At 35.9% G+C, this 20,246-nt stretch overlaps 2 protein-coding genes across 2 annotated transcripts in view; both read right to left on the bottom strand.

Moving 5' to 3' along the window:
* Positions 1-8,913, bottom strand: part of prtga (protogenin homolog a (Gallus gallus)) — a gene marked incomplete at both ends in the record, with an annotated part of 39,822 nt that extends 30,909 nt beyond the window's left edge. The window contains 2 exons of the mRNA XM_079374288.1: positions 7,337-7,636; positions 8,847-8,913. Coding sequence (XP_079230414.1) covers positions 7,337-7,636; positions 8,847-8,913 — 367 coding nt within the window. The remainder of the gene's footprint in view (positions 1-7,336; positions 7,637-8,846) is intronic.
* Positions 8,914-11,647: 2,734 nt separating this feature from the next.
* The window catches only part of nedd4a (NEDD4 E3 ubiquitin protein ligase a), a 33,766-nt gene continuing 25,167 nt past the window's right edge, over positions 11,648-20,246 (bottom strand). The window contains 12 exon segments of the mRNA XM_079373613.1: positions 11,648-13,104; positions 13,192-13,264; positions 13,373-13,469; positions 14,492-14,599; positions 14,672-14,731; positions 14,807-14,867; positions 14,999-15,072; positions 15,291-15,386; positions 17,397-17,467; positions 17,640-17,761; positions 19,128-19,357; positions 20,039-20,104. Of these exon segments, the coding sequence (XP_079229739.1) occupies positions 13,002-13,104; positions 13,192-13,264; positions 13,373-13,469; positions 14,492-14,599; positions 14,672-14,731; positions 14,807-14,867; positions 14,999-15,072; positions 15,291-15,386; positions 17,397-17,467; positions 17,640-17,761; positions 19,128-19,357; positions 20,039-20,104 (1,161 nt within the window). The 3' untranslated portion in view covers positions 11,648-13,001.

The raw sequence follows: 20,246 nt of genomic DNA, 5'->3' as shown, positions 1-20,246 counted from the left end.
TAGTAAGTACACATAACGTGTAACAAGGACACCTTAAAATAAAGTGTTACCGTGCATTAAAGCTGATGCATATATGTAATTTGAAAAATCTTCATTATTATTTTGTGAAGAAAAAAAATAGTAAAAACTGTACGCGATTTTTTATGGATATTTTTTAACTTAGCATCATCAAAATAGGTCATATTGATACCAAAATCGTATGCTCTTGAAGTGAGGAGTGCTATTTGTATATGATGCTGCCATATGATGCTGGGCATGTGACGGTATCAAATTTTCATATCACAAGCTATTATCATGATTTTGAGTACATTACAAAAACTCTTAAAAACAAGTTGTATAACTTTTTTTTAAATAACATTTATATACAATAAAACAATACATAATAAGCATCAAAAGTGCAAAACAATCACAACTATGAAGAATTATAATACAGAATCAGAGGATACTGTGCATGTTAATTACTGCAGTATACCGTATTACCAAATATGTGTAGTGGGCTTCAAGGCACATCACTAGAGTTTATAGCACAGCCTCAGTGTCTCGGGACTCGATTGAGTCAGCTCTGGTGGTCAGGACTCATAAATCTAAAGGAGCCGTGTTTATATATCCAGAGAGATGAGCTGATCTACGCTGGCATGTTTTTGTCTGTTATTAGCAGGAATATTTCACTCCTCACCACTGTTTCCCTGCACACAACCTGCTGGGCTATTTAAAACAACCTTTGACCTTTCCGACCGCCACTTAGGGAAACCATGGAAACCTTTCACATGCCACACTGCGCACTAAAGCCGTTTTGTCCCTCTGAAATTCCTCAAACATCTCATCTCAAACTCAAACACTCCAGTTTTGACTCATTATCTGACTCCGGAGGCCTGAAGCATCGCCTAGCAAAGAATATAATTTTTTGAACAATACATGTTATTTTCATCATCAACCGCTCAGAGCAATTACTTTAAAAGCACCATTACAAAAAAAAAAGCAGTATAATTTTTCCACCAACTATTCCAAAATCAGACATCCAGTCGGATTGAGGAAAGAAAAGGGTGTTTTGATGTTGCTGTAGCAATTCCAGGAATTCTAGGAACACATTAAAGGCCCTCGGGGACCCACTTCCCAACACCAGCCCTCAAAACAAGCAGACGTGAGTCCCAAACTCAGGCATGTTTCTAATTTTAAACTGCTGAAGAAGGCCACCTTTGACATCAGCGCTGACCCGCCGTCTCCACACACAATGGATTTACATTCAGTGAGGGAATTTAAGACCTCTTACAATGTTAAGATCATCTTCACAATATTTAAGATCATGTGACACTGGAGTAATGATGCTGAAAATTCAGCTTTGATCACAGAAATAAATGACATTTTAATGTATATTATAATAGGAAACAATATTAGAAATTGCAATAAGATTTCACAATATTTCTATTTTGTCTGTATTTTTGATTCAAATAAATACAGCCTTGATGAGAAGAAGAGACTCCCTTAAAAAACATTAAAAATCTTACTGATCCCAAATTTTTGAACAGCAGTGTATATATATATATATAAATAAAGAAAATAGTTTTAGTTTAGTTGTAGGGTTTGGGTCAGTTGCATTCATCTAATCAGTTTTTATATAAGACAATAGTTGAAGTTATGTCCTCGTTTAGATAGTTAAGTAAACATGTGATAGTGACTGATATATGAGTAGAGGTGAGAAGGGCAAAAGGTCTAAGCATGTGGAACCATCTATCTTAAGTAAAGTAAAGTCGTGACGTATTGTCAAGTATGGTTACCCATACTCGAAATTGGTGCTCTGCGTTTAACCCATCCAAGTGCACACACACAGCAGTGAGTAGTGAACAAATGCGCACACACACACACACACACACACACCGTGAACACACACCCGGAGCAGTGGGCAGCCATGCTGCAGCGCCCGGGGAGCAGTTGGGGGTTCGGTGCCTTGCTCAAGGGCACCTCAGTCGTGGTATTGAGGGTGGAGAGAGCGCTGGATATTCCCTCCCCCCACCTACAATCCCTGCCAGCCGGGGGCTCGAACTCGCAACCTTTCGATTACGAGTCCGACTCTCTAACCATTAGGCCACGACTTCCCCGAAGTCGGATCTTACATTCAAACACGCATACACACACACACACACACACACACATCTGCCCACACGTGGTGTCAAAAAACACAAGCATGATGAAAAGAAAGCGTGTCACCTCCATCACCGCACAACGGTGCTAAAATCACACTCAACCTCTGGACTCTCACTTCTCATCCAAAACAACACAAACTAAGCAGCAATCAAACTTTCCTAAATCCCTGCATACTGCTCTCTCATTTGCATAATTGCCCTTCCATTGGTGCAAAGCGCCAGCTGTCCTGACCAGCTCAATCTGGTCAAACAAATGCCCTGCGAAGAAATCTGCGTCTTTGGCCGGGGCAGTTGGGGGCAGATGGGACAAAAGGAGACGGAGAGAAAAAAAGCTTTTCACGAATTCAGCAAACTAGCGGAGCAGAAAGCAATCGCATGGAGGCCACCAGCTCGACTCGCTGCAATAAAACCAGCCATTCAGGAGCAGAGGACTTTCAGTTTATGTGAGTGTGTGTTTGTGTAGGTAAGGCTGGAAGATCATGCATTTAATAGTTATTGTTAACAACTTAATCAGCATAATGAATTATTATTATATATATATATATGTAAATAAAAAACGTTTGACTATTTACTGCATTAAAAAACCCCGAAAGTAATCACAAAATATGCATTAAATAATTAAAGTTGTGCATTAAGTAAATTACTTAATTTGCATGCAAATAAGCATTAAATTAATCAAATAATGTTAAGAAGAGCCGTTTCCCAACACGACCCTTAAAGTAACCAGGCCTGTGTCACAAACTCAGGAATGTTTCTAATTTTAATGCATAAAAATCCTGAAAGTTGTCCAAATAAAATGCATTAAATAATTAAAGCTGTATGCAAATTATGTATATATTAATCAACATTAAATATTAAAATCTTTATGCAACTAATGAGTTAATATATACATGCTTAAGATTACATAAAGTTTTAAATATGACAATATTCTTTAGTATTTAGTAATAGATAAAATAATAGCATATAATCAGATAAATCAATGCAAATATATCATATCCATATTCATTATATTGTCCAGTTTTGCATGTTTTTAACTCAAATCTATCTGTCTGTCTTCTTATAGGAGTCGATATCCCCCACAATTCCCTTCAAGCACCGTTGTTGTCCGTCTTGACGGTATTTCCCAGGTACCTGTAAATGTTACGAGCTCTTAGAGAGTCTGTAGAAAGACTCTAAATGCCCCTTTAAAAGCAGCCTGTAAAACACTCGCTGTCTTTACTCCATAACACACACAACTACTCCACTGCCATGATGCTCTCTCTGTAAATCCCACACTATAGTCGTGCTCGTGGGCTCTCGGGGTGAAGCAGAGGGCAGGAGAGTGTCATATTTTGTCACTCTGTAACATTTGCGGTGTTTCTCCCCCCTTCGGCTTCCTCACTGTCCTGTTACACAATACAAGACTCATTAGCAGATTTACAACAACAGTGAGCACCGCTACAGCTCTCAAACACCTGCAATCATTCAGACATCACCACCAAAAAACCCTGAAAACACCCACAGGTCGTCCAGAGGCCATACACATGCATGTGTCTAAACAACAAAAACAGAATGCTTTTACTCAGATGTCTCTCTTTAAAAGCTCAGTAAACTTTAAGGAAATTTCATTAAGGTATGAACTTTATCTCATCTCAACTTTGCTTCACCTAAAGTTATTAAAACAGCCCCAGATGACTAACTAGTTGTCATTTCAGGAGTAGTATAGTGGAAAAAACAGAGTGGAGCAACTCAGATCATTTAATCTTTGAAGAATTTAATGAGAAGAAAAATACTGAAATATATTTATATATATATATAAAATATAATATTAAAATGAAAACAAAAATACTAAAACTACACACACACACACACACACACAAACATACACACACATACACACACACACACACACAAACATACATATATACATCAGAAATTCTCCATTTGTTCTCCTTGCAATTAACTGCAATCTACGAGAAACAACTGAGATATAAAGATGCATTTGTCTTTCCTGTGGAAAAAGTTTGCTTGTTCTTTGGGCTTTGATTGGAATTATTTTGATCGTGTTGGCGACTGAAACGGATCTCAAATCAAGACCTAAAAACAAGTTTTAATTTTTTATAATTGTAAGTGTTTTGACATTTTTATAATTTTTTCCCCTATGTCTATACATTTTTTTATTATTTGTTTTTTTTATTGTATTAAATTATTTTTTTATATTTAGTTTTTAAATATGTAGTGTAAAAATATAATTCTATTTTTTTATAAATGTTTATTAATTAAATTTTTTATATTTAGTTTTACGTATTTCAGTTAACTTAAAAATAAGAAATGATGCCTTGGCAACTAGCTGAGATAAAATATGTTTTTTGTGTAATTTATTTTATTTCAGTTATCATTCATTTTATTTCAAGTGCCAAAAATGTTATATGGTTTTAATTTTAGTTAACTACAACAACCCAACCTTGTGAAACCTCCTCTTGAACAGTCTAAGTGCTCAGGTTTCGCTCTGAACCAGAGAATGCAGCGAGAGCAGCAGAAACACATGCTTTTTGTCCCGAAGCAGCACAGCACGACACACAGCCTCAGGAGAGGAGAGGACCTTTAAAAGCCTCTGTCACACACACACACACACGCACAGGAGAGCAGGAACAATGGCTGTGGTCAGGAGGTGCTGATATAAAAGCAGAGCGCTGTGAATAGGGGTCATGTGCTCTTTAACACTGGGGCACTAGTATCCTCTGCAAATCGAGCTTTTCAAACCTGCCGGCCTTCATTTGCACACCAATGGACACATTCTCACACACCCGCGAGCCCTCGAGCACAGGACTGACCCCTGCCCTGCACCGGACACACACAAACACACTCATCTATCCTCCAGCTATCTGTGTCACATCTACAACCAACAATCTGAGCACATTATAGCCAATAACCCACACTCTTAAAAATCAAGGTGCTTCAAAAGGTTCTTCAAGCGATGCCATAGAAGAACCATTTTTGGTTCCACAAAGAAAAACCATTCAGTCAAAGAACCATCTCTTCCTTACCTTTTTATAATCTGAAGAACATTCTTTCGCCACAAAGAAGCTTTTGTGAAACAGAAAGGATCTTCAGATGCCATTTAGACAAAAAGGTTCTTCTATGGCATCATGAAGCACCTTTATTTTTAAGAGTGTATGTGATGATTGATGTTTTTTATTAAAATAATCTCACTGATTACAGTCTGATCAAGTATTTGACATGCTTTACTTAAAACATATTTAACTGTAGAAAAAATGACTGTTTAATGCTTTTGAAACATGGAATAGAAACAGTTCACAAAAAATAAGCTTTGAATATGACGTTATAAAATATCTGCTTAATAAAAGCAATAATATTATCAGAAACAGATTTTTCACCAAGTTTCTAACTTTGACGTCATTCAAAAGCATATTTTTTTTTTTTTTTTGCTAAGCTAATACTTTTTTTTTAGCAAGGATGCATTAAATTGATTAAACATGACTGTAAAGACATTTATATTGTTACAAAATATTTCTATTTCAAATAAATGCTGTTGTTTTTAAATTTCTATTCATCTGTGAATCCTAAAAAATAAAATGTGTCACCGTTTCCACAAAAATATTCAGCAGCACAACAGTTTTCAACATTGATAATAATCATAAATGTTTCTTGAGCAGTAAATCAGTATATTATTATGATTTCTGAAGATCATGTGACACTGAAGACTGGAGTAATGATGCTGAAAATACAGCTGCAGATCACAGAAATAAATTACAGTTTAACAGATATTCACATAGAAAGCAGTTATTTTGAACTGTAATAATATATCACAATATTACTGATTTTACTGTATTTTTGATCAAATAAATGCAGCCTTGAAGGGACTTTCTTTAAAAACATAAAAAAATCTTGCCGACCCCAAACTTTTGAACATTAGTCAGTAACTCTGTCTGTCTCTCAAAAGCATGTCATCTTGACCTTTATGTCGATGCTCATTAGTGCTGATGTAATGATTCTGAGCACCGGTTTCTGTGCTGTAAATCTGCTGTCAGACTCTGGCGGCACAGTAAATAATGAGCCTCATCCATCACGCCGCACTTCCTCTGTGTGCCATGAATGTGTCAGGAATTCTTTAGAGCCAGATTCCAGCGTTCAGCCAGCACAGAAAATGCAGAAAACACACACATATGCATACTCTTGAAAATAAAGGTCCAATTAGAACTGATGCCACAGAAGTTAGAACAAGTCTATCTTACAAATGGCTCTTGATATGAAAAGAGCTTGTTGCTGACCCTAACGTGACCTCTGTTGTTAGTTTAGGTTGATAGAGCTGTAGTCGATTTAAAGGAATAGTTCACCCAAAAATAAAGATTAGCTGAAAACGTACTCACCCTCAGATCATCCAAGATGAGTTTGTTTCTTCATCAGGTTTGGAGAAATGCAGCATTGCATCAGTGTCTCAGCAATGGATGCTCTGCAGTGAATGGGTGCCGTCAGAATGAGAGTCCAAACAGCTGATAAAAACATCACAATAATCCACACCAGTCCAGTCCATCAGTTAACATCTTGAGAAGACAAAAAGAAACAAATCCATCAAGATGTTTTTAACTTCAAACTGTTGATTCCGGCTAAAATACGAGTTCATAATCCATAATAATGCTTCCTCCAGTGTCTCATCTGAATCAGGAGAGAAATATGCACACATTAAGCACTGTTTACAAGCCAGAACAGTCCAAACCCATTCTAAACAGATATGTGAGTGGATTTGTTTTGGCTTGTAAACGGTGATATTTCTCTCCTGATTCAGACCAGACAACCTTTTCTATGGAGAAAGCATTATTATTGATTAAGGACCAACTGTTTGAAGTTAAAAACGTCTTAATGATGGATTTGTTTCTTACAAACACACAGCTTTTGTCTTCTCCAGATGTTAACTGATGGACTGGAGTGGTGTGGATTATTGTGATGTTTTTATCAGCTGTTTGGACTCATTCTGACGGCACCCATTCACTGCAGAGCATCCATTGCTGAGACACTGATGCAATGCTACATTTCTCCAAACCTGATGAAGAAACAAACTCATCTACATCTTGGATGGGCTGAGGGTGAGCACATTTTCAGCAAATGTTCATTTTTGCGTGAACTACTCCTTTAATCTCAAAAGACATTTGAGCAACAGTGACACATATCGAGGCAAATCCACCAATGCAACTTACTTGCGATAGTCAAGCGGGCTCTCTGGCTGAGAATAGATCCATATTTGTTCTGGGCAAGGCACTGGTAGAACCCTTCATCTGATTTGTCTTTACGATTTTCCACCTCTGAGATGAACAGAGAGCGGTTGGTGAGCAGGTAAACGCGCTCCGACTCTGTAAGCGTCGCTCCGTTCTTCAGCCACCGGATGCCGATGGGAGCCTCGCCGTGGGCCTGACAGTCCAAAATCACAGCGTCCCTCCTCAATACAGTCACATCATGGGGCTCCTTTATAAAAAACAGCTCACTAAAACTCGTCACACCTGCAGAGACAGACAGAAGAAAGAGTCAAACTGTTGCCATTGAGTGAGACTCTGAGAGGAGTTGCTGTAATCATATTTGACCTGATGGATTACTCGCTGTAATCCTCTTTTACATGGCTCATAAAGTCAGAAGAGACTCGATCCTTGTCTAAAGAAGAGTTGTAATTCATTCCCAGCATGAAATTCACACGACATTAAGCAGCTCACAGTGACTAGAGCTGCTATGAAAGCAGAAGAAAAAAATATTGAAACAAAAAACTTTTAAAAAGTATCTTTAAAAAAAAAAGAAAAAGAACATTTCAAGATTGTAATGTTATGCATTTATGATTTGGGAACATTTTAGTATATTTATGAGATGCATCACTCTTCATAAATCATAAAGTAGCTTGAAATTTTATTTTTGTGCATAAAGAGAAATAAAGAGAAGGAAGAAGAAAAAATGGTGACACTGACTATAATAACTTTGGTGTCACTAACTTTCACAATATAAAATGTTTCAAGTATTATAAAATGTTTAGCATAGCAGTCATATTGTATTCAGTCAGATATGACAATGCATAAATATAAGTTTCATGATGTAACTATGACTAATACTAATCTGTTATGCATTATATCACTCAGGAAGGCTTGTTAATATCATAGAGTGACACTCAAATAGCTTTCTTTTTATTAGATATATTTCAGATATTATATTATGATTAACTTATATATGTAGTTCCTAAACATTCACCTAAGAGTATGCATGCTTTATGATCTCATCAACTATTTGATTATGCATGAGGCAGTATGTTATGCTTAATATAATACAATAATGTATGTGAATGATGCAAGAAATTTAATAACACTTTATCAGGAATGTGCAATAAGCCACTGTGATCAGAAGAATCATTTTTATCTCTTGAAACACGTAACATTTGCATGATTGCCGATGCTGCTTTGAAGTTTGCTGCATTGTGTTCCGCGCGCGTGAGTGAATCAAAGCAATGTATCAATCCGAGGGTTTCTGTAGCTGTTTAACGCTCTGACCATTCATTCAGTTCTATTAAATAACTTATCAATAAATGGACATTTAATAATGTTTCATATGCAAGGTTTAAGTTTCAGTGCATGAAATCCCTCATCCAGGACATTTAAGTCACGAAACATCTCGACATTTAAGTTCACACATAACTCATTTCTGTTCCTGCAAATATGAATGAAACGCTCTTACCTGAGATTGACAGAAATACTGCAAGAAACAGCAGATGCTGGTATAAATCCGTTTTGAAAGACGCCATTTACTCTGCTAGTCCGAGCATGCCTGAGCCCGTAGCTTGCGGACTCGAGCTCCACACACTTTCTGACTGAACGGAGCACGCGATGCTGCTGACCGCAGCGAGCGCACTACTTCCTGCGGAAGAGCACCAGTCCCGGAGCGCGCTGCGTGACGCGGCTCATCAGTGAGTGAGGAGATTCCTCCGCCTGCGGAACGCTCCACGTGCAGATATAAACACTAGCGGATTTACCTCTTTTTATTATTATTTATTATTTTTAATATATATATATATATATATATATATATATATATATATATATATATATATATATATATATATATATATATTTTATTAGTTAAAGTTCTTAATGATTGAATGACGTTTTCAAAATCAATTATTTACAACTTGAAATAACATAAAACAATATAAGGCATTATGAACTGCTTGTGCTGATCATATGATATTTGCTTTTATTTCTGTTTTGCATGTAGTGTTTACAGTAATATATATATATGTGTGTATGTGTGTACACATAAATAAATACATGCATTTTCATGCATTTATAAATATATATATATATATAATTTATATTATATATAAATATATTTTCTTAAATATTTACATGCATGCATGTGTATTTATATATACTGATCTGCACAGTACACACACATTATGTAAACACAAACTTTTATTATGGATGCGATTAATCTTTTGATTGGTAATAACTGTTTTTTGATCAGTGGTTAATTAAAACATATTGTCATAAAGCCAAAATTGATTAGGATTAAAACATTTTGTCCTCTTCATCATATTTATCAATATTTGTGTTTGTTACTTTTCTGTTTATTGTTTACTGTGATATTCAAAGCCAGATGATACAGTCCTGTTCCTCATGTACATACTATATACTGAAATAATTACAATAACTGGGTAATATCTAGGTATGTAGTTACCTCATATTACCAGCACTTTCTTAGGCATGTACACTTTAAGTACACTGTAAGTACATGTAAATACTTTTCTTCATCTAGTGTACAAATCTACAGCATTTGTGTCGCTGAAGAGTCATAATCTGAGCATGTGACAACTAGCCCCGGTCTTTCATACACTAAGGTTGTTTTACTGTGTGTGTGTTGGTCTGCTGTCTTATTTCAGTCTTATTTCTCCCTCTCTCTCTCAGTTTCTGGCAGCTGATGGAACAGACCCAGATCTGCTCAGTATCGATGGGTTGAGTTGGACAGCTGCAGACTGAAGGAACAGTATTGATCTGCTCTCTGACCCGCTCCTGCTCTCCCTCCGGACCCTCTGACCCGCCGGACAATAGCTCTGCTCGGACTGCAGGTCAGGAAGAACAATACATCTGTTTAGTGAATAGTTCAGTTTCCCACAGTCAGAAAACACAGAGAAATACATCAGACTCACTACAGACTTCAACTCCATTTCTAAAAACCACAAAAGCTGTATCTGTTGTATTTATCCTATAATTGGTCAAGTTTTTTTTTATGCCTTTCACTAATTAATTTTAATTGGTGCTGCGTTGACATGAATTTCTAACATAAATATTTAAAATGTGAAAAAAAGTGAAAAATGGTTTTTAAATCTAGTTTTGTTTATATATTTATAGCATGTCACACTGTATAAAACTTCCCAAAAGTCAACAATACAGGAATATATAATTTAATTGTATTATAAATTGACACTTATATCTCAAAATAATTATGCATATAAATTACAATTATGATACAATGATTAATAAGACATATATATATATATAAAAGTGCTGTCAAACATTTAATCGCATCCAAAATAAAAGTTTTGGTTTACATAATATATGTATGTGTACTGTGGATATTTATATACTGTGTGTGTGTGTGTGTGTGTGTGTGTGTGTGTGTGTGTGTGTGTGTGTGAAATCTTGCAATGAATAGTGTGACTGTGAATAAATTCTACTGTAGTTTAATAAACCTCAAACAGTTGTTGTCCATCTCTGGTTTGCTGTCACCGTGATTCATATCTGAGTCGTGAGGATGAACAGAGTTATCCGTATCTGGGGAAAAACATGTCATTTATTCCATTTCATTTTGGAAACAGCAACTGCTAATGCATGAGATCTGATCAATAAGGGATAAAATCAATATGAGAATCTCACAACAGAGAGAAAGAAGATCCGGCATGTATTTTAGGACCCTTCTCACTGGACACTTTCCCACATCACCCCGCCCCTCGGGAGAAAGCCACACCCCTCTGACCCCAGTGTCCCAGAGGTTGAGTGAAATGGTGTGTGACCCTTCAGCTGACCTCTGCAGGACTGTGGGCATAAAGGGGGATGGGAGAGAAAAGGGGGAAACAACAGTATTGTCACTCACTCCTGTTGTAAACGGGCCCACAAACATCACTCAACACTCTCACTCTGCTCAGCTCAGCTCTCTTTTACAACTTTAACATTATATTTGAACATATATTTTAATGTAATTAATTCTATTATTTCATGCAGGGTAAAGGTATAGTTCCAAAATGTATATATGTAGGCTATATCTGATTTATTAGATCAATAAAGTATTATTTAAGCCACAACACAGCACACATTGTAAAGAAGTTTACTGCGATATTGCGCCCCCTTTCGGCAGAAATCAGCAGCGACGCGTCCGAGTTCCACCTGCAGCCTAGTGGAGGTTTAGAGAACTGCATCACAGGGGCATATTAAATACACAACTTTACAATTATCATGAGTACAGCTTTTCTATTTATTGATAATGGCATTTATTTGTAAATAAAATACATACTTATATGAATAAATATTCAATACTACTTGTATAATAATTATGTTTTTCGATACATTTGTATAAAATAAAAATAATACACACAAAAATACAAAAAAATAAATGTTATTCAATACAATTTGTATAATAATAATAATGACTATAAATAAATGTTACTCAATACAATTTGTATAATAGTACTAACACATTTAACCTTGTCTGCTGACTAGCAGGTGTTTCCTGTAAAATTGACTTTGAAACAATATGTATTATGACAACTGCTTTACTTATAACTCTTAAAGACCACACAACCTTAATGAAGACATCACATGGGAAGAGTCATTTTCATTTTATTAATTTTCCAAAAATATGCAGCCATAAATATCGGCGTGACATTTAAAATCAGCACAATTTACAAGACACTTTTGCTCATAAATCTTTGATAGAAAATCCTTTCTGAAACTCACTCTCGTCAGTGCCAAAAACATTTGTAGAAATGCAGTGGATGTTCATATAATAGTGTCTAATTATACAACAGTAAAAGTTGCTCATCAGCACATAGAATCAAATAGGTTTATAGTACAAGTGAAGGCAAAGTTATTTAACAGTCCGATACGTTTCTTGCGAGACAAAATGTGCTTACTTTAAGCAATATTTAAGCTGTAAACATTTAGTAAATGATATAAAAGCGATGATTTGTCACGATACAGCTTGACTGAGGTGATCTATACATAGTAAGACTTGAACCATTTGTGTTTAGAAAAGTGCTTCAACCTTCAAAAGCAGTACAAAAAATGATTTTAATAATCAAAAGTGGGCTATCTGTAAACAAAAAAACATGTAAACAAAGTCAAAGTGAGAAAAAGTCACGATTAAGAGCAATAGAGCGTTTGATCTGTACAAACAATGATGCCAGGATACATTTGAATTTTTAAAAATTCAAAAACAAACAAACAAAAAATAAAAGACATTATTTGTACAGACTGCCAAAAATATAATGGTCTCACATTGTGCATGTTGGGAAATCTCATCAGCCAAATAGTGCACATCCATAACGCGTGACTTAGAAGCTCATATCAGTAATACACGATTCCTTAATTATGCTCAAATGCATAGATATGATCAAATCTATAGATGTTTAGAAATCTTGTACATAGAAACATACAGCTGTATGCAGGAGTACATTACAAAACGTTATTCTGTAAACATCAGAAACGTACAGATTTGAGATTTTATAATGGCGTGTTGGCCGGATTGTCCTTGTTTCCCGTAGAGTGTGCCACCTGCTTTCAACACCTGACGGTCCGGATGCTGTTGCCATGGTTACGCTGTTGCCGTGGCAGCCGGAGTCTAATCCACCCCATCAAAGCCCTGAGCGTTTTCAATCGCCATGTGCAGCTTCTCACGGAGCTCCTCGAACGACTCGTAAGGAGGGAGATCCAGCCGGTTGAAACTGATAGAGACACACAGTGCAAGTCAGGAACGAGACAGGAGAGACAAACAGACAGGTGCAGAGTAGACACACAGACAGATCTCTCACCAGGTGTGCGCTCTGGGCAGTTTCTCCCTTGTGCCCCACTGTTCAATAGTGAACAACTGCGGCCCGTTGGATCCTGAGAAATCAGAGAAACAGAATGTCACTTTATCAAACAAACTGAAAAGCCATTAAATGAGGAAGCAAGCACGCATATTAATATTAATGAGATGAGGGCGGGGCTTACCATAGAGCTCAGCGAAGCCGTTCATCGGTACACGGGACGTTCCCGTCACAAACTGCAGCAAACGGATTCGCTTTTCTGCATCCATCAGCAACACCGTCTGAAATACCATGAACAAATTCAAATCAATTCATTCTGTAAGTTGTGCTATAATACTGCAGTTACACTGCGTTTACTGTGGTTAAGGGGGTTTTAGGTACTTGCTATGTACAACAACAACACCTAATCATGGTAAAAATCACCTATGTACATCATAAGTAGGGCTGCTCAATTATAACCAAAGCCAGAATCACAATTATTTTGTTCAATACTGAAATCATGGTTATAAGTATTATATCACGATTGCTCAAAAACATTGAAAACATCATATATTTATTCAAGTTTTTTTAAATGTCTTTTTGACAGTGGATATGCCTGAACATCAGATATAATTTGACTGGAAAAAACAAAGAGCAACAACAGAAAAATAAAATAAATTAAATAATTTACATAGAATTTATATACATTTACATAATAATAAACTGGTAAAATATATACCTCTGGATTTATAAAACACACACACACACAGTGTGGCACAATAAAAATAACACAAATATCTCGATTGTTTTTATGATCATTCTAAATTGTTATTAAAATTTGCCCAAAACAATCCTTAATCAGGGTAAAAATCGTGTAATGTGATTTTTTTAGTTGCTTAGTACTACCTATAATTAGGGATGCTCAATTAAGGCCAGAATCACCATTATTTTGTTCAATGCTGTGATCAAAATTATTGCACGATTACCTGTGTGTGTGTGTGTGTGTTAAAATAAAAACTAAAATAATAAATAAAATTAGATTAAAAAAAAATAATAATAATTAGAGGAAATATGTTGTTTTAGTGTATTTCTACAGTCGATTAAAAACTAAAAAAAGAGCACTGCTGTAATGGAAAGGGACACGCTGAATTTATTGCAAAAAAGACCAGACAAAACTGAATACAGCCCAATAACCGTATTGTCAATTTTCTTGTTTTTATAATCACTTAAAGCCAAAATTACAACTAAAATTAAAATTACATTTGAACATTTGATTTTCAATAATAATAATACTAAAAAAAACATGTCATGAATCAAATCTGACCTTCCAGAACCAGATGATGACGGGGTGATTTGGGTTGTAGCCATTTTTATATTTGGTGTTTTCTCTCCAGTCGTTGACGTCCACGTCTCCTAAGCCACACATCAGCAGCTGAGGAACACAGAGAAGTCAGCAGTGTTCAGATGAATAAAGTTACACACAGCGTAGAGCAGATGGTCTCACCTCCAGCTCGTTTTCATCAAAGATCTTGATCAGGTCCTGAGGAATCAGCTCATAGAAACCCTGCAGATAAAACACAAGTCAGTGAAACTCTCAGCGGGCAGCATTGACCCGAACCGACTGAACCAGAGTCTGTACCTCCTTGAAGGCCGTCATCTGTCTCTGGATCCGATCTACAAACCTCCACTGCATCACCAGACTGCAAAGAAACACCAGAGGAGATGGTATTATATCTCAAAGCCTGTCTCATGTGAAAAGTGTCTCTGTGATATTCATGTGTCAGATGTGCTGTGGTTTGTCTGTGTGCCACTAGAAGGCGGTAAAACATACTGAATATACTCCTTTTTGTTGTTGTCATTGACCACAATATCAGCACCTCCTGGTTTCAGCTCACGCTGGTGCGTCTGTGGACGAGATCAGATCAATATCGCATCAAAATAGATTTAACTACACAAATCATATCTTTAGGAAGTCTAGAGGACTTTATTTACAGGTCTTTTACAGGAATAGTTCACCTAAGTTTATTAATTATTAAACATCGGTCTGTTCCTTACACAAAGCGTCCTGGAATGTAAAGCAAAAGTTGCATGGTGCGTATAGAGAGTAAAGCAGAACAGGTCACCTGTCCAAAGAGCTCCTCGTCGATGGCGAACCTGAGGTCCAGATCTGTGGGGTCGTTCTCCAAGATCCATCGCAGGGAGTTGAAGTACTCGTTGTCCTGAAATAATGGAACCAAAAACAACAGGCTGACAAGTGTTTGATACCTAATGAGGACTAAACTACAGCTCCATGGGACATTAAGCACATCGTTAGTGTTAACAGCACTCAAACTGTGTTAAAATATAACTCACACTTCTTACTCATTACCCAGAAGCAATGACTTGTTTTGGAATGACTACTATGCTGTACACATAATATTACAAACATAAATCACAAATACTACCAAATATGGCATTAAAAGTATAAAAGTCACTCGTTTTTTATAAAGTAACACTGTCCAACAGTGACACCCGCAGGTGAAGTTACAGTGGAGGCTTGCCTCCCTTCGGTCCATAGACTTAAAACAGAGACCCTAAAGCGTGCGGTGACTTTTCTGGAGGCTCATTGAAATGAATGGGGAAAGTCATGTGACCGCGCTATAATTGGATATGATCGGTTATGATTGTATGTGATTGGTTCCTGCGATAAATCCTGCCTCTTGTTTTCGTGCGAGCTCTCGGCCTGAATGAAGACGATGATGGTGTTATTGACTAATTATGAAGTAAACAACTCTCCTGCTTAGATACCACTGCTTTGTGTCACGTCAAAATAAAACTTGAAATGGTCTGAAAACGTGATGACTGCGTCAGTTTTGAGTGAGCATTCAGTGTGATGAAATATGTATCTTCGTGTCTGTTTACATTGCTTTTATGATGATGATGACCCAAAAATAAGTTGACTATTAAAAAGAACAGCTGAACATCAGTTCACAAATAAAACATATTGGTAACATTTTACAATAAGGTGTCATTTAATGTAACCTGAACAAACAATGAACATTTATTGCAGTATTTAGCCTATTAATCTTTGTTTACGTCAGTTAATACAAATACAGTTCATTGTTAGTTCACAGTGCATAAACTAATGTTAACAAACAAATGTTTTGATTTTAATAACGCACTAGTAAATGTTGAAATTCATATTAACAAAGATTAATAAATGCTGTAGAAGTAGGCTATTGTTTATTCTACTAAAGTAGTTAACTAATGAAACCTTATTGTTTCCACATTGTTACTGCCTTTAGTTATTATTTTGGAATAAATATAAAATTGCATAAAAACACTATGAAATGTATAATTAGTATTAAAATTATTAAATAAAAAATAATATTAATAAAATACTAAATATAATTATATTTGTTCTCTTTATGTAATATTTATTTACCCAGGAAAATGTGACATCAAGTGTAACAGACACACACACACATACACACACACACACACACACACACAGTTATATAAAACTGCCTCCTCATTTTAAAACACCACCGCACACCACTGCTGTACACATCTCATTTTTTTTGTTATTGTTGTATTTTCCTTCCTTTTTTCAGCTTTCTTAAAGAAACTGTCTTTTTAAAAGTGGTTTCCTTGAAATTTAAATAACTAAAATTTAAAAACCATATGAAAAAATAAATGTAAATATAAACCTATGTAAACAAGATATTTATATATAAACATAAAATAAATTATAAAATACAAAAATGTGAAAAATAAATAAATAAATACGAGTGACTATATCAATGTAGTGCACTTCTACAACCTACTGAACATTTATGAAGGGGCAAAAGCAAACCAATGTAAAGCACTGTTTACTGTCAACCTGTTTTTTTTTTAATTGCCACCTCGATAAATTACATTTAATTAAATGAGTGCACAGTTATTTATAATATAAACAGGGTATTTCATATAGAGTTAAATTAGAATCTAATTTTATGTAAAAATGTCCATTTGAGGCACATTGCATTGTGAAATAGAGTATCTCACACAGTCATATACTGTACACTGAAATATTTGATAAATGCTGTAGATCATCCAAGTATTGCATGCAAAAATAAATATTCACTCTGCACAGTATACAAAGAAGTATTCATCTATTTTGTAGGTAGTATGCTATTTCTTGCTCTGAGAAAGCACTAAAGTGACATTTAGAGCTGATGCTGATTGGCTGAGGTGTGCCTGTCACTCACCACTGACTCCATATCCTGTAACGTGATTGGCTTCTGCAGCATCATCTTGTAGAAGGGCCGGATGAAGAATGCTGTGCAGACAAAATCATTTAAGAGTAAACGATGACAGAATAATCACTGTAGTTACATTTAGACATGTGTTGCCTTTAGTAAATCAGTCTGATTGTGTGCAGTGTGTCTATAGATGAAGTCAAACACTGTGGATATGAGTTGTGGGTATATTGGTCTTGACAGGTTACTCACCATCCAACAGCTTCCCGTGATAAACAGCCATTCCAGCCACCCGGCCGATGAACTTAAAATAGGACAGATGGTCCTCGTTACACAGACCCGAGTTGGCGTTGATCTGTAGGGTGTAGTTATCCCTGCAATATTCATATAGCATTTTTTTAAAATGCTGTTTTCTAAAAGATTTGAGCATGTTCTTAGTAGGGCTGTCAAAATGGCTGAAAAACTAAATTTGAATTTTGTACTTAAATATAATCAATATTCAAATTATATTTGAATTTAAAAAGGCATAATTTCAGTTAATGGGGGAAAAAAAAGCTTTTGTCTTCTCTCTTGAGGCCACAAGAGGGCATCGAGCAAAATATTACTAATGTTTCTTCAAAGCAATAAAATAACATGACTATCTTTGAAAAAAGAGCATAATGTTTAAAATAATGTTTATAAAAAATAATGTTTCTAATTGTAGTTGCTTCAACAATTAGAAACAAAACAGCATCATGTAAGGACTGTAAACCAATCACAAATAGTACTTTTTCATTTAAAAACATGATGCAGTGGGATGGGGAAAAACCACCATAAAGTTTTGAGAACTGTTTTATAAAAGTTGAACTTATATTAATTTTACATGGATTTCTGTAAAGGATGGGTTGTTTTGTTTTTTGTGCGCTCAGCGGATGAACGGTGTGGGAAGGGAATTTAAGGGACATACATTCAAGGTTGCAATTGATGCAAAACAACATCACTATCTCTTGGGAAAGTTTAAGAGAGAGGTTACATTGACCTTCAAGATAAGGTTAGAAACTGTTGTCGTTTGGTCATCTTCAGGTGCAGGATCCTGGCACCCGATTGATTACGAAACCTCAGAGATATTGCCAAATAAGAATTCATCTTTTTCTGTAATTACAACGAAGTGCACCCAATTGGGAGGGGGAGCGAGCCTGGCCAGTTTGATTTCTCTCTCACTTGGAGGGTTGTTCTTAAACCGCTTGATTAATATGGTGTACGGACCTTTTATTGGCACCTCCTCTTGCTGATTAGCACCACACTTGTCTCACATCAGTTTTGAAAACAGAAACGTCTATTGTGTGAGACGCGAGTGCAACGGTGATAGATGTCCCAATAGAAAATGCGATAAATATGCGTTCAGTGTGAACAGCTTGGGTCCAGTTTAGCCATAAACATGCTCTTCTCCACATTGATGTTCTCTTATTCCGCAATATTTTGATATTTCTAGTGGGTTCAACTGGATAGGCTAAAAAAGCATTATAATGCAACGACACTTACATCGTCATGGCATCTTGTGTGCCACTGATAAGGCTGCCTGACGCACACCTAAAATTCGAATACGTTTTTGCATTCAAATGTGGATTTATATTTTAAAATTGACGCATATTCGAAATTCGAATTCATTTTTGACAGCCCTAGATCTTAGCCAGCACAACACACACGAGTGTATTTAAAAACACGATTTGACTGAAGGAAATATAAAGCTGCATCACTCACGTGGCAGAATACTCAAACAGCCCATAATACGGGTTGAACATTTCCTTGGAGATCAGGAAGAACCATTCCCTGGCCACGCCCCCATAGTCCAGCCCCTTCTCCCCCTCAAACTCCACCCAGAGGCGGGCCTTTAGCAGGTCTGAGCGTTTGACGGACAGAATGCGCCGGTACGAGTCCTCCAGAACAGCGTTACGTCTCACATTCAGCTCAAAGCGGTTCGGGATGTCAGCCTGGAGGCCCAAGAAAAGAATGATTTTGATTTCAGAGCCATTTATCCATCAGGATTTGACCGGATCATACACATTAGATAATAAAATTATTATTAGTTAATGTATTTTCCCAGCCCACACAGAGGAAAAGCGGATTCAGAGGCTAGAATAGTTTTACTTTTTTTTTTTTTCATGAAATATTATGAAAACCAAATACTGAAAAAGGTGAATATAACAATATAAACATTAATAAACATTCACAATTCAACTAATTCAGTTGATTTATACTATCTTGAAACTACATTCAGTGTGATAACTGTGTGGTTTAGGAAAGAAATAAAAAGTCTGACTGTTTATTATAAATTATTATTAGTATTAATAATAATAATAAAATTTTTTATTTATATTATTTATCAATTAGTAATATTTTGTATATTTTATTTAGTAATAATAATAATAATAATAATAATAATAATCAGAATAATTTAGTAGTAATACATACATACGGCCAAATTGTGTGGCCATACAAACAAGCACAAATAAATAAATACAAATAAATAAATAAATACATTTCTTATCATTATATCTGTAGTGACTTGAACAAATGGGTTAAAAATTGTGCTCTTCGATAAACCCCAAAGATGTTGAGATCTGAATGGGACAGGAAAAAAAACAAAAAGCTGGAGAAGGAGAGTGACGTACTGGTTTCTTGAGTTTCTTGCGGAAGTATTCATACTTCTGTTTATAATCTCTGGAGTAAGGCACGGCCTGAAATAAAGCAGAACACAATCATTTCACCAATAATCCATGAGCTCTTATCTGCTCAGATGTGGAGCGCTCCTGACCCGACAGAGATCATTCAACTCATCCTGGACAAATATAACCTAACCCTCCGCTTGTGACACACACA

This window comes from Barbus barbus, assembly GCF_936440315.1.
Source record: "Barbus barbus genome assembly, chromosome: 23".
Classification (NCBI taxonomy): domain Eukaryota; kingdom Metazoa; phylum Chordata; class Actinopteri; order Cypriniformes; family Cyprinidae; genus Barbus; species Barbus barbus.
This window is presented reverse-complemented; position numbering and strand designations above follow the sequence as displayed.